This window comes from Myotis daubentonii, chromosome 14, assembly GCF_963259705.1.
Source record: "Myotis daubentonii chromosome 14, mMyoDau2.1, whole genome shotgun sequence".
NCBI classification, from domain to species: Eukaryota; Metazoa; Chordata; class Mammalia; order Chiroptera; family Vespertilionidae; genus Myotis; species Myotis daubentonii.
In genome coordinates this window covers 58,654,138-58,667,191 of record NC_081853.1, presented here as the reverse complement: position 1 = coordinate 58,667,191, position 13,054 = coordinate 58,654,138, and the positions used below count along the sequence as shown (strand labels likewise).

Here is a 13,054-nt window from a genome sequence, read left to right as displayed (position 1 = left end):
GACCAGGGCGAGGGCAGGGGGGACCCGGGTCGTCAGGGCGGGCTGGCCCCACCGAGCGCCCGCCCGGCCCAGGGCCCCACAAGCAGCCGAGGCCCAGGCCCTCCTCCTGGGGCCGCCCTGTCCGGAGCCCCGCCATCAGGAGGCCGGGAAAGGGGCCCGGAGGCCCCCAGGTCTCACCTTGTAGCCGTTCTGCTCCCAAAATTAAAGATGGTCGCCCTCCGCTCGCGGGTGGTGTTTGTTGCATCGAAAACCTAGCACCAAACTGGGTTAACGCGCCTCTGGCCCCGGAGACGGAGACGGTGGAGGCTACTGGGCATCCCACCGGCCGCCGCCGCCCCGGCCAGTCTCCTCGCACCCGCGCCCGGGAGCTGGCAGGAGGGGGTGCTCTGCTCCCGCAGGGCAGGGCCGCCAACCCTCCCCGGGGGACGCTCTCAGCAGCTGCTCTGCTCACGCTGACCCACAGGATGTCCCGTGAAACTAGTTAAACCTGGAGAACTGAACCCATGAACCCATGTTGACCTCTAACCTACCCTAAGACCCCAGTAGAAAGGAGAGGGGAGGGCAGGGGAGGGGACCTGATCCCTCCGGCCCGTGTGTGTGTGTGTGTGGGGGGGAGGGGGGCTAGGGCCTTGGACAAGCACTCAGAGGCAAAGGCAGCCACAGCCCAGCCCCTCCCCAGCCCCTGGCGCCCCCCCGCCCAGCGGCTGCACGTTCTCCGGGGGCTGCCCCTGGCCGTGGTCACACACCCGCCTTCCCTCTAGAGGCCCATGAGCAACAGGGACGGATGCGTGTGGGCTCCCACATGCCCCCCAGATGTCCCGGGTGTCACACTCACCGCCACGTGGCCCCCTCCTCACTAAGGAACCGCCGGACGTCACGGAGAGCGGCCAGGGCGCACTGCCTTCCGGGAGGAGACACGGGGTCAGCCAGCGCCCCCGTGGCCGCAGGAGGGTCAGGGACCGTCCCACGCAGTGGGGGGCGGGCTGGAGACCGACCTGAGCGCTAGGAAAGCCCCTGAAGCACAGAGCTGGGGAGCCTCCAGGTTGGTGAGGGCGTGGGGGTGCCGCCCCGAGGGCTGGGAGCTCCGCCCTGCCCTGCCCTGCCCTGCGGGGCACCTCTTCCCTTTGGCTGTTGTCTCCCTCCCTCCCTTTCTTTTTTAAAATATTTTTTACTGATTTCAGAGAGGAAGGAAGACAAAGAGAGAGAAACATCAAGGATGAGAGAGAATCATGGATCAGCTGCCTCCTGCACGCCCCCTGCTGGGGATTGATCGCACAACCCGGCCTGTGCCCTTGACTGGAATCGAACCCGGGGCCCTTCAGTCCACAGGCACCCAACCGGCCAGGGCTGGCTGCTGTACCCTTTACCGCGAACCCGTAAACGCAAGTGCGTGTGGTCCTGAGCGCGGGGGCGCGTCCAGCCAGTCCCTGGGCCTGGAGAGGCTGAGGAGCCCGGCACAGGGCCCGGAGGAGCAGGGGCGCCCGCGGCTCTGGCTGCTGCTTGCAGAGGGGCTGGGGACTGAGCCCTCAGCCTTGGGAGCTGACCCGAGTGAACTGAATTGTGGGACATCATGGCGTCTGAGCAAACACCGTGTCCCCAAGCCCTCGTGTGTGGTGACTGGGTGCGCACACGTGTACACGGGGTACGTGTGCACGCACCCACACACGCAAGTGTAGGCTTCAGTATGTGTGTGTGATACAGGACATGGGTGTGCAAATGCCGTCTGCGTACACAGGCACCGGGGTGACCAGCCCCCGGTAAACCCTGGCCCGCGTCCGTGACGAGCTCCTGCTGCAGGAGTCTGTGTCTCGGGCCGGAGCCGGGGGCAGAGGACGCCCGGAAGCCTGGTTTCCTCTGGACTTGAACCCTTAGCCGGGGCTGCTCTGCACCATTTGCTGTGAGAAACCTCAGCCAGGAGGGCCGCAGGCTGAGGTCCCAGCAAATCACTGACCCTGAACTGGGGGGCCCTGGGGACCCCATACCGTCTGCCTGAGTGTGAGAACGTCTCCACGGTGACCCCGAACGCCTGTGTGTGTGGTGAGGTACGCAGGTATGTGCGTGCGTGTCCTGTGTGCTGTGGTTTGGCAGCACACGTATGAGTGAGGTGTCCACATGTGTGCTTACTCACGTGGGCAGTGCGACTGTGCACACATGGACACGTGTGTGTGTGTGTGTGGACCCATGTGTGCCCATGGCGTGTGTCGATAACTCGGCATCTTGTGTGAGACGTCTGAGCCTGTTCCCCCTGTACAGGGGGGGGAGGGTGACACTGGGCCTCACGCCCAGCGCACAGTAGGAGCTCAAATCTCAGCCCCTCCCTTCTGTCTGGGTCGATAGCACCAGGGCCCAAACTGAGCGTCACCCACAATTCGGCCACAAAGGCCTGAATGTCGGCCCTTCCTGGTGCAGCAGCCTGGCCCCACCCACTTCCCCAAGAGCAGAGGCCACGGTGGGGCGCCCTGGCCGCCCAGTGTCCACACCCAGCTGGCGTCTGGCCCGGTGACCGGGCTGTGCTGGGCTTGGGGAGGTCAGTGGGGCTCGGCCACCCTCTGCTCAGCGCCCTGCTCCAATGCTGGGCCAGACCCAGGGCGAGGAAGCTGCTCGCAACTCAGCTGACGCCTGGCCGGGGAGCAGCAGCTCCTCACACCGCCAGCCCCAGCCGGTGTCGGTGCCCCGAGCGCGAGTCTCCGGAGGAAGGACTCAGGTCGGAGGGTGCGGGGGGGGGGGGGGGGTGCAAATGCCCATCGCAAGAACAACAGCGGGAGGGTGAACGTCACCCAGCCCTTCACAGCTGAGCCAGGGTCTCGGGCACCCGCCAGACACCAGCTGACCCCCTCCAGAGGTCCCGAGGGCTTATCCTGGGGCCAGCTCTGGGCCCGGTCCTGGTCCTTCCGGCTTTGCGAGCTGCCCCCCCCCCCAGGCTGTACCTGCACCCACTCGGCTTCCTCCCTCCCAGAGGCTGTCCCCAAGGAGGGCGCCTTGACCTGCCCTGGCTAAGCCTCGGCCGCCTCCCTGAGGCCCCGTCCTCCCCCCGCCCCCCCACCAGGATGTCCTCATCACCCCCAGGCCAGCACCAAGACACCACACCCTCCCCCTGCCCCCCTCACACCCAACCCCCAGCCCTGAGGCCGACGGACCAGCCCGGGCTCAGCCCATGGGCAGGCGAGGCCAGGGCTCAGGAGCAGCTCTGTCCTGACCAGCCACCGGGCTCCACAGGCTCCTGGCCCTTGTACACGTGTGCACACGCGCACATGCATGTGTGTGCACAAACGCACATAAACACACAAACGCACACAACACACAAACACACACGCACACGCGCGCACACATGCACATGCGCACACACACGCACATGCACGCGCGCACACGCACATGCGCACGCTCACTCACTTCGGATCCTCAGGCCCTCTTCGTTGTCTGGAGGAAAAACTCAAAAGACCTGTACGTCTGGACCATGTCCCGGCGATACTGGCCCACGTTGAACTCTGGAGGAGAGAAGGCAGGCTCGGCTCTCCCACAAAGCAGCCCGCCCACTCCGACCTCGCCACCCCCCTCCCCCCCCCCCCCCCACCCCCCCCCCGGGCCCCACCCAGCCAGTCCCCTCTCCTCCCTCCCCCCCACTCGGCCCCCAGCCCCTGGAGAGCCGGCCGAGCCTCACCCCGCGTGGGCACGCCGATCCAGTTCAGGTAGCGCGTCAGCTTCTTGGAGATGTAGGTCTTGCCCCGGGCGGGCAGGCCCACCATGACGATGAGCGTGGGGCAGTTGGTCATGCACACTGGAAGGCGAGGGCGCAGGTCAGACGGGCCCTCGGCCTCGGGGCACGGGGTGGCATCACCCCCTACGGTCCCTGAGCAGCCCAGGCCGGTCTCACGCCTCCGCCAGCATGCCTGCCCCCCGGGAGTCCTGCACCATCACCCCACACGGGCCTCTGTGCCATGCGGGTTGTCTTGAGCAAAAGGCAACTTTGGCCACAGACTCAAGAACCTTCTGCCCAGCCCGGAGCTACGGAGAAGAAACTGACTTCCAGGCCATGCCCACGGCTGCTACCAGAGGGCACCTCTTTGACCTTCACGGGGTGGGCACACCCTGCTGACCAAGGGGGGCTCTTCTCCCGCACCCGCCTCTGAAGCTCCGAGGCGCCGGACCGAGCCCGGCTAGGGCGTCTCATTCCCTCAACCCCTCCCGGGCTCCCGTACGCGTGTGCCAAATTCTTCTCGGAAATCAATGAAAATCCATTTAATAAAAACACAAACGACAGGACCAGGCCTCCCTGCCCCTGCCCCCCAGCAGGGCTGGCCCTGGGCCACGGCTGCAGCCTGCGGGGCCCTGCAGGGTCAGGTGAAGGCAGCTGCAGCCACGCGGCTGAGAAGGGCCCGCAGGTCCCCGCACCGGGCCAGCTGTGGGGGCTCTTCTGCAAGCTTCCTCATCTTGCTCACTGTCCGGGATGCCCTCCTGCCCTCCCCTGGCGCTCCCTGTTGGTCATACTGGCCTGGAACTTGGGGCCCCTCTGGCCATCTGTTGTCCGCAGGGCCCGCCTGGGACAGAGGTGCCTCGGCACCCCGACTCCCAAGGGCCTCGGTGCTGAGGGACAGCTGTGTCCTCCGCCTGGCGCTGCCCGGGCCGTGCAGGGGCACCGGTTAATTTGGTTATTTTCTCATGCTGATCTGTTTCGTGTCTGTGATTATTACACCGGCCGATGGGCCTTAGGGCAGAGGAGCTGGCTCTGCCCCAGGCCTGCCTGGGCCCCAGCAGATGCGGGGGACCTCGCCAGCCCGACCTGCTGGGCATCACCAGATATGAAGCCAAACCTGCCACACCCCAGCTGCCACAGATGGGCGTTCCCATGGCCAGCAGGGCAGCCAGGACCCGCGGGAGGCAGCGAGCGCCCCGGTTGCCACCCGGGGGCCAGTGGCCGCTCCGCATTCCTCCCCGTTCAGACCCTGCTCCCCTTCCCAGGTTCATGTCTCTTCATCGCACAAAGCCCAGCTCCCAATGCTTCTTCCCCTCGACCCGTGGTCGCACACTCCTCAGTCCACAGAGCCACGTATCAACAGGACAACGACTGAAATTTCCTTTGAGAGCCACATTTTTTAAACTATATAGGCAGGTACATTGTTAATAACTTAGTTAGGGTCCTCCTAAGGCTTAGGCAGAGCCACACTCAGGGGCCAAAGAGCCGCATGTGGCTCGTGAGCCGCAGTTTGCCGACCACGGCGCTAGACCAGTGGGTCTCAACCTTCTGGCCCTTTAAATACAGCTCCTCATGCTGTGACCCAGCCATAACATTATTTTCGTTGCTATTTCATAGCTGTTAGGAATCGTCATGTAAATATCTGATGTGCAGGATGGTCTTAGGCGACCCCTGTGAAAGGGTCGTTCGACCGCCAAAGGGGTCGGGACCCACAGGTTGAGAACCGCTGGCCTACACCTTCCTCAGGCTCCTCGCCCTCCATCCCGCCACCTCACCAAGGAGACTGAGCCCCACACAGCGCCAGGAGCAGAGCAGGCGGGCGCTGGGGCCTGGCACAGACGGGTGCTCACGGGTGATGGGCAGGAGGGAGGAGGGAAGCATCTCAAACCCAACAGGGTGAGGCTGCCAGAGGCCGAGACCAGAGACCCAGGTGATGCCCACAGGGTGGACCCTGCGACAGCCCTCGGCCCGGGTCCTGTCCCGTCTGCCACCAGTCAGCGCCCATCAGGAAGCTGCGGGGGCCGGAGGGGAAGGGTCAGGACACAGCCCCCTCCCTGGCCCCTGGACAGACACCGAACCATAGAATGCCGGCCTCACGTGACCCAGCACAGCTTTCAGCTGGTCTCACCCCAGAAGCCTCAGGCCCTGGGCGAGGTGCAGCCGCAGTGGACGGACAGCTGGCCCGGTGCGGGGACCTGCGGGCCCTTCTTAGCCGCGTGGCTGCAGCTGCCTTCACCTGACCCTGCAGGGCCCCCGCAGGCTGCAGCCGTGGCCCAGGGCCAGCCCTGCTGGGGGGCAGGGGCAGGGAGGCCTGGTCTTGTCGTGTTTTTATTAAATAGATTTTCATTGATTTCTGAGAAGAAGGAGAGAGTGAGAGAGAGAAACATCGATATGAGAGAGAATCATGGATCGGCTGCTCCCTGCACACCCCACACTGGGGATGGAGCCCGCAATCCAGGCCTGTGCCCTGACCGGGAATCAAACGGTGACCTCCTGGCTCATAGGTCGACACTCAACCCCTGAGCCCCGCCGGCCGGGCTGGGCCCCGTGCTGACCGCCCTCCCTGTGGGGTCCAGCACTATCTCCCAGTGAGAGCACCTCGGGGAAGCGGTGCCCCTGCACGGCCCTGGCAGCGCCAGGAGGAGGACACAGCTGCCCCTCAGCACCGAGGCCCTTGGGAGTCCCGGTGCCGAGGCACCTCTGTCCCAGGCGGGCCCTGTGGACAACAGATGGCCAGAGGGGCCCCAAGTGCCAGCCAGGCCAATGTGACCAACAGGGAGCCCCAGGGGAGGGCAGGAGGGCATCCCCCGGAAGCTTGCAGAAGAGCCTCCGCTGGCTAAGGGGGGAGAAAAACAAGTTAGGCAAGGCCCTGTGTCCCGAGGGCCATCGCCAGGGCCCGCTGTTTGCACAACTCCTGGCCAGTTGTCGGCTCTGGAGCAACCAAGCAACCAAGCAACCGAGCAACCTCAGGGCAGGGCATCGCTATTGCTGGTGGGGAGGGGGAGACCTGCTCCCTTCGAGAAGGCCCCCCCCCCGCCGCCCCCCCCCCCCCGCACCGCGCTGTCCCTGGAGGGTCCTCCCGCAGCCTCGGGACTAGGATCCTGCATGCCCTCTGCACGTCCATCTGCCCAGAGGGCCCTGGCCGCCCCCCTGGTGTTCGCAGCAGCCCCCGCCCCTGCATGGCCTGGTGGGCAGAAGGGCAGCGAGTCCAGGCTGGGCGAAAGCCAGAGTAATACGTTACCTATCACCTCTGCTCCTCAAGATAAGCGTCCAAGGAAATGACTCAAAAGAAAAACCAAAGTACAAGTGTCTTCACAACAGCCCTGCCTCCAGAAGCCAAACACGGGAAACCCCAGCACGACGCGTGGGGCACGGCGCGCGGACCGGTGAGCCGGGCGAGCAGCTCTGGGCCTCAAGGACCCTCACGTTGAGCAACAGGACAGCAGGACACGCTGTTCAGGACACCGGCGTGTGCGGAAGGAAGTCTGAAGACATGCCACTCAGCTTCCTGTTCCTGCGCAATCGCTCTAGGCCATGGAGGCCTGGCCCTGGCCGGTGTGGCTCAGTGCATAGAGCATCGGCCTGGGGACCGATGGGTCCCGGGTTCGATTCCGGTCAAGGGCATGTACCTCAGTTGCAGGCTCCTCCCTGGTCGGGGCTCATGCAAGAGGCAACCCATCGATGTGTTTCTCTCCCATGGATGTTTCTCTCTGTCTCTCCCTCTCTCTTCCACTCTCTGAAAAATCAATGGAAAAATATCCTCGGGTGAGGAAAGAATGAATGAATATTGGGACAAAGATAATGATAAAGTCCGCCATTAAAAAAAAAAAAAAAAGGCCCGGGGAGGCCGAGCAGGCGAGAGGCCCGAGACAAGCCTGGTGCTGGCAGCGGCCACTCCCTGCAGGCGCCACCCCGGGGGCAGCCACGAGTCCCCGACGTGAGTCCAGACGGGTTCCTGAGCTGCACCTGCTGGACACCCCGGGCGGGCGGGGACGGAACAGCTCCTCAAAGCTAAGCGCCGGGTCTGTCCTGTTCAGGGGGACAGATGGCCAACTCCCCCACCCGCCCGGCCACCCCCGCCACGTGCAGACCCAGCAAGTCCTCCACCTTCTGCCTAAGAAGAGCCATCAGACAAGCACTGTCCTTTCTGCCCTGCTCCCTGAGCCCCCTCCCCCTTTTTAATTACGTATTTTTTATTTCAGAGAGGAAGGGAGAGGGAGAGGGAGAGATAGAAACATCAATGATGAGAGAGAATCATTGATTGGCTGCCTCCACTGGGGATCGAGCCTGCAACCTGGGCATGTGCCCTTGACCGGAATTGAACCCAGGACCCTTCAGTCCACAGGCCGACACTCTATCCACTGAGCCAAACCGGCTAGGGCCTGAGTCCCCTCTTCATCTCTGCCTCACCCACCCCCAAAACTCCCCCAGATCTGAGCTAAGGGGTCAGTGACGAGGGAGGCAACCTCAGGTGCAAATGGAGGAGGAACTAATGATGAAGAGGGGATGGAGGGGCAGGGACACCCCGCAGACAAGCGGCCTCGGGTGCCCGGAGAGCTGGGAGACCACGGCCACGGCAGACCAGCCGGGAGCCCCGCGCCCTCGTCTCCACAAACCCCGGTGCCTGATCGAATCAACGTCCACCCACCCCCTCCCTCAGGCCCTCCCCCGTCCCCCCCAGCCTCGCCATGATCCGTTCTGCGAGGGTGAAATGCACACGTACAGGTTCCCGGTTCGCTCCCTGCTGAGTCACTCCCTGCTGTGAGCTCCGGGACCCTAACCGGGCCTAACCCCGCACCGGCTGCAGGCGTCATCTTGGCCTCTGGAGTGCCAGTGCAGCCTCCTGTGCTGGGCCAGCCCACGGTCCCCCGCTGTGCGCCCGGAGGCAGTGTGATGCCATGAGCCCCTCTCTCAGGCCAGAGCCAGGTATTTTGTTTGTTTGTTTGTTTTAATATTTTTTATTGATTTCAGAGAGGAAGGGAGAGGGAGCAAGAGAAACATCGATGATGAGAGATAATCATTGACCGGCTGCCTCCTGCACGCCCCACACTGGAGATCGAGCCCACAACCGGGCCTGTGCCCTTCAGGGAATCGAGCCGTGACCTGGTTCACAGGTTGACGCTCAACCACTGAGACACGCCGGCAGGGCCAAAGCCAGGTTTTAATCACAGACTTGGAGCCTGGAGAAATACAGACCCACCCAAGTGGCCGAAGGACCTCGGCCAGTCCCCTCCCTCGAGGCCGCAGGTCCCCTCCCGTCTGTGTGGGGGGCTGGGGGGGGTTCTCTCAGAATTGCTGCTTCCACCCTGACTGCGGGAGCGACAAGCGGTGAAATGACGAGACGGCCAGCTACCCCTTCGGAGAGCCCCCTCGTCCCGAAGCTCACGGCAGCTGCGCGGAGCCCCTCGGCAGCTGGTGACAGCTCGGACCCGGGCCTGGAGGAGTCGCCCTGCCCGAGGCCACAAGCTGGCCCTGATGCAGCCGAGCGTTCCTGCCTCCAGAGTCCAGGCTCTTCCTCCTCCCCTTGGAGTGAAACAGCCCTCACACAGACGGCCAGGAGCAGGGGCCCCGGCCTCCGCACCTCCACCGGCCTCCACACCTCCACCGGCCTCCACACCTCCACCGGCCTCCACACCTCCACTGGCCTCCACACCTCCACCGAGTGCGGGAGCGGAGTGGGCGTCACCAAGCCCCTGAGGACACAGCCGGGGATGGAAGCTCTGGCCCAGGACTGAAGGCAGGGTCACAGGCTCCGTGCCCCGCCAGGGCCACCCCCTGCCAGGACCCACAGTGTGGTAAGAGACACACTCCCCCAGGTCTCACACCATGTCAGAGCCAGGCCCAGCACAGCCCTCTCTCCCCCCCAGATCACGGCCAAGCAGAGGTCGGGGGCAGGGAGACCCCGCACACCACCCAGCCTCCTGATGGCCATGCCCATTTCTGTGCCAGGAGCTGGCACAGATGTTCTCTGAGGTCCTTGCCAACGTGCACCTTCTCCACAGGCTTCCGTGACTCCTGAAACAGACCTTTTCTTTCTCTTTGTAATAAAGAGGCCGCAGGCTCATTTAGGACAAGTGGAAAGGCAAGGTGGGGAATTAAACACCCAAGACCCCGGAAGGTGAGCTTAACGATGACAGGCATCTCAGCGTGCCTCCCAGATGTTTCACCCCTAAGTTTACCTTCTACCCGCGACACAAACACGGGCCCGCATGGCACAGTGCCCGCACGGCCCCTTTCTGGTCAAACCCGCACCTCCCTGGAATTACCCCCAAAACTTGGCTTTAGGTGCCGAGGTGGGTGATTAGGCCCCGGGCGCCCCGCCCCTCCTCCCACCGGAGGGCGAGCTCGCTCTCGGGCCTTTGAAAGCGCTGGGCTCAGAGAGGCCAAGCAGTTCCTCTAGGGCCAGCCCAGCTCGGACGCGGCCGGCCACCGGCCCACGCTCTCTGGCCAGCAGACAGGACAGGGCAGGGGCTCCAGGTGCCCCTGGCCTGAGCGGTGGGGGAACAGGAGTGCGCGGGGGCGGGGCCGGGGCCGGACCTGGCCCCCAGGAGCCGAGACCTCCCCGCAGACCGGCCTCCGCCTCCAGCTCTGCCACCCCTGTCCTCGCCCACCACCCGCTCCGCTCCCCTCCCACCAGCCCGGCAGCCTCAGCCTCACCTGTCCCGGTTCCCCGCGGCTCCCGGCCCCTCGCCGCGACAGACCACTGCCCAGGCCGCCCCATCCATCACCGCGCACCGCCCCCGCGCTCCCCGCGGACCCCGCCTCACCGCGGCGCTGGCAGGCGTGCAGGGCGGGCCGCCCGTTGCTGTACGGCACCCAGATCTTCTTCAGGGGGTTCTGCGTCAGCTCCCGCGGGGAGGCCATCCCGGAGCCGCGAGCAGCCGGACCGCACGGCTCCCACCCGAGCAGCCCCGCCAGCTCGGGCCACCGGAGGCCCCGCCCCTCGGCCCGCCCCTCTTCAAGCTGCCGTGACGCACGTCCCACTCCCGAGGCCCCGCCCAGGACGCGTAGGCCCCGCCCCAACGGGAGAGGGCGTGGCCCAGGACCACGCATGCGCAAATCGCCCGCCTGCGGGTTTGGCCGCCGCAGGCCCGCCCTCCCTGCCGGGATCCCGGGTGCGCATGCCCAGCGCACTCGGGCCCGCGTCCCGGCTGGTACTGGCCCCACTTCGGGTGCAGGAGCCCAGCACGCGCACCCTGGCCACGCACGTGTGTACCGGTCTCTCCCAGGGCCTCGCTCCGGGCAATCGCCGCCTCGCCCCCAGGGCACCCGGGTCCGCTCCTCACCACGCGGGACCTCAGGGTTCCAGGAGGGCGGGGTTTCCACGCCAGGGGGCGGGGCTTACGGGACCCGCGGGGCTTGATTGGTCAGGACCAGGCGGACGGCCTCGGCGCGACTGGTCACTGGCCTGACGTCTGGGCTGTCAACCCCGCTGCGCCCTGCACCCGCCCACGGGAGCGACCGGCTCCTCTCAAGGGGCTGGAAAGGCCTTGCTCTCGGGACAAGGCTCAGGACGCAGGTCAGAGCGGATGGTGTTTCTCTCTCCGCCTTGGCCGCTGAGCAGCTCGGGCTACACAGGGTCCGCCTGGAGCAGGTGCGTGGGAGCTGGCAACCAAGCTCTCCGGGCACTCGCTGGAGGTGGCACGTGCCCGTCATCCATCTTACAAGGGTCTGGCCCCCGTGGCTCCGTGGCTGAGCGTCCACCCAGGAACCAGGAGGTCACGGTTCGATTCCCGGTCGGGGCACAGGCCCGGGTTGCGGGCTCGATCCCCAGTGTGGGGCGTGCAGGGGGCAACCAGTCCATGATTCTCTCTTATCGTTGATGTTTCTCTCTCTTCCTCTCCCTTCCTCTCTGAAATCAATAATATATATACATTTTTTTAAATCTTACAAGATTCTGGTATAGATGAAATATGTCCATGTCTGAAAAATCCACTCTCAAGCACATTCATGTTACCATTTATTATATGCTTTGCAGTGGTTCTCAACCTTCTGGCCCTTTAAATACAGGTCCTCATGTTGTGACCCAACCATAACATTATTTTCGTTGCTACTTCATAACTGTAATGTTGCTACTGTTATGAATCGTCATGTAAATATCTGATATGCAGGATGGTCTTAGGCGACCCCCTTTGGGGGTCGCGACCCACAGGTTGAGAACCGCTGGTCTGCCTCTCAAATCGCAGTGGAGGCCAGGGGCGAGGCGGAAAGACGGAAGTCCAGAAACCCTGGCCACTCCCCTGTCTGCAAGCTTTGGACTCTTTCTGCCCTGGGGCCCCTGGGGCCCATCACACTGCCCTCTAGCGCCGGCGTCCACCACCCCCTTGACGGAGCACTGCATCCTCAAGTTCTCTCTGCCCCAGGGGTGCCTGGCCAGGACCAGAAGCTAGGGGCCAACCGCAGCACAGCACCCCTCCCCCTGCCCTCCTGGCCACACCCCTGCCTGGCCTTAGTTCTCCAAATTCCCACCCAGCCCTTCAGAGCCTGGCCAGGACCTTAAGATGCCCGCTACAGATGGCCTGCCCACTTCCCAGGGAATGAAGGTTCAGGAGATACACCTGCCGGGAGCCCACCTGGCCGCACCCTGAAACCAGCTCTGGCTGCCCCCCCCCCATGCCCTCCGGGTCTGGGACGGATCTGGCCACTTCCCCTTCCCCCGCCCTCTGCTGTGCCGCCCCAGCTCCCTCCACCTCATGCCTGGCAGCTGTGAGCACACCCGTGGGTGTGGGTGGCTCCTGGGAGCAGGACACCCCTTGTGACTTCCCTGCTGCTTCCTACTCCTCGACAGCCACTCATCCGTTCCTGACACAGCCAACCTCTGCCAGCCCCGGCCAAGGTCATCCCGGGGCCGCCCTGGCCTCAGAGACTGTCACATAGGCCCACACCCCCTCCAGCACCCAGCGCTCACTGCAGAGGCTGCCTCCTCGAACATCACGGACACCCAGCACCGCCTCGGGCCTGCCCTTGCCCCCCCACCCCCACGGGATATCAGTCAAAGGCTCCGGGTAAAGGGCAGCCAGGGCAGGGCGGGGGGCCAGGGCCATGTCTGGGCAGCCACCTCCACACCCAGAGTATGGGCCTGGCTTCCAAGGAAATGCAAAAGCTCTCCACCTCCCACTCTTCCCCAAACAGCCTGAGCCAGGGCTGACTCAGACATACCCTCCCAGGACCCTGCACGCAGTGAGGGTCACAGGTCAATGCAGAAGCCTGGGCCCCTTCCCAAGGCCAGGGTCCCCTGCAGCCCTCAGAGCACCCCCCCCCCCACTCCTCGCAGCCACTCCCACTGCCGCACCTGCCTCCCCCCCCGCCCCCCCCCCCGACCCACTGAAGTGCTCTCCTGCTTCCTCACCCTCAGCCTCACTG

At 64.8% G+C, this 13,054-nt stretch overlaps 1 protein-coding gene across 1 annotated transcript in view; it reads right to left on the bottom strand.

Annotated features, from left to right (window-relative positions):
• The window catches only part of PFKFB4 (6-phosphofructo-2-kinase/fructose-2,6-biphosphatase 4), a 25,647-nt gene extending 14,680 nt beyond the window's left edge, over positions 1–10,967 (bottom strand). The window contains exons 1-2 of the mRNA XM_059664830.1: positions 10,459–10,967; positions 3,659–3,775 (exon numbers count right to left, since the gene is read on the bottom strand). Of these exons, the coding sequence (XP_059520813.1) occupies positions 3,659–3,775; positions 10,459–10,744 (403 nt within the window). The 5' untranslated portion in view covers positions 10,745–10,967. The remainder of the gene's footprint in view (positions 1–3,658; positions 3,776–10,458) is intronic.
• Positions 10,968–13,054: the final 2,087 nt, after the last annotated feature.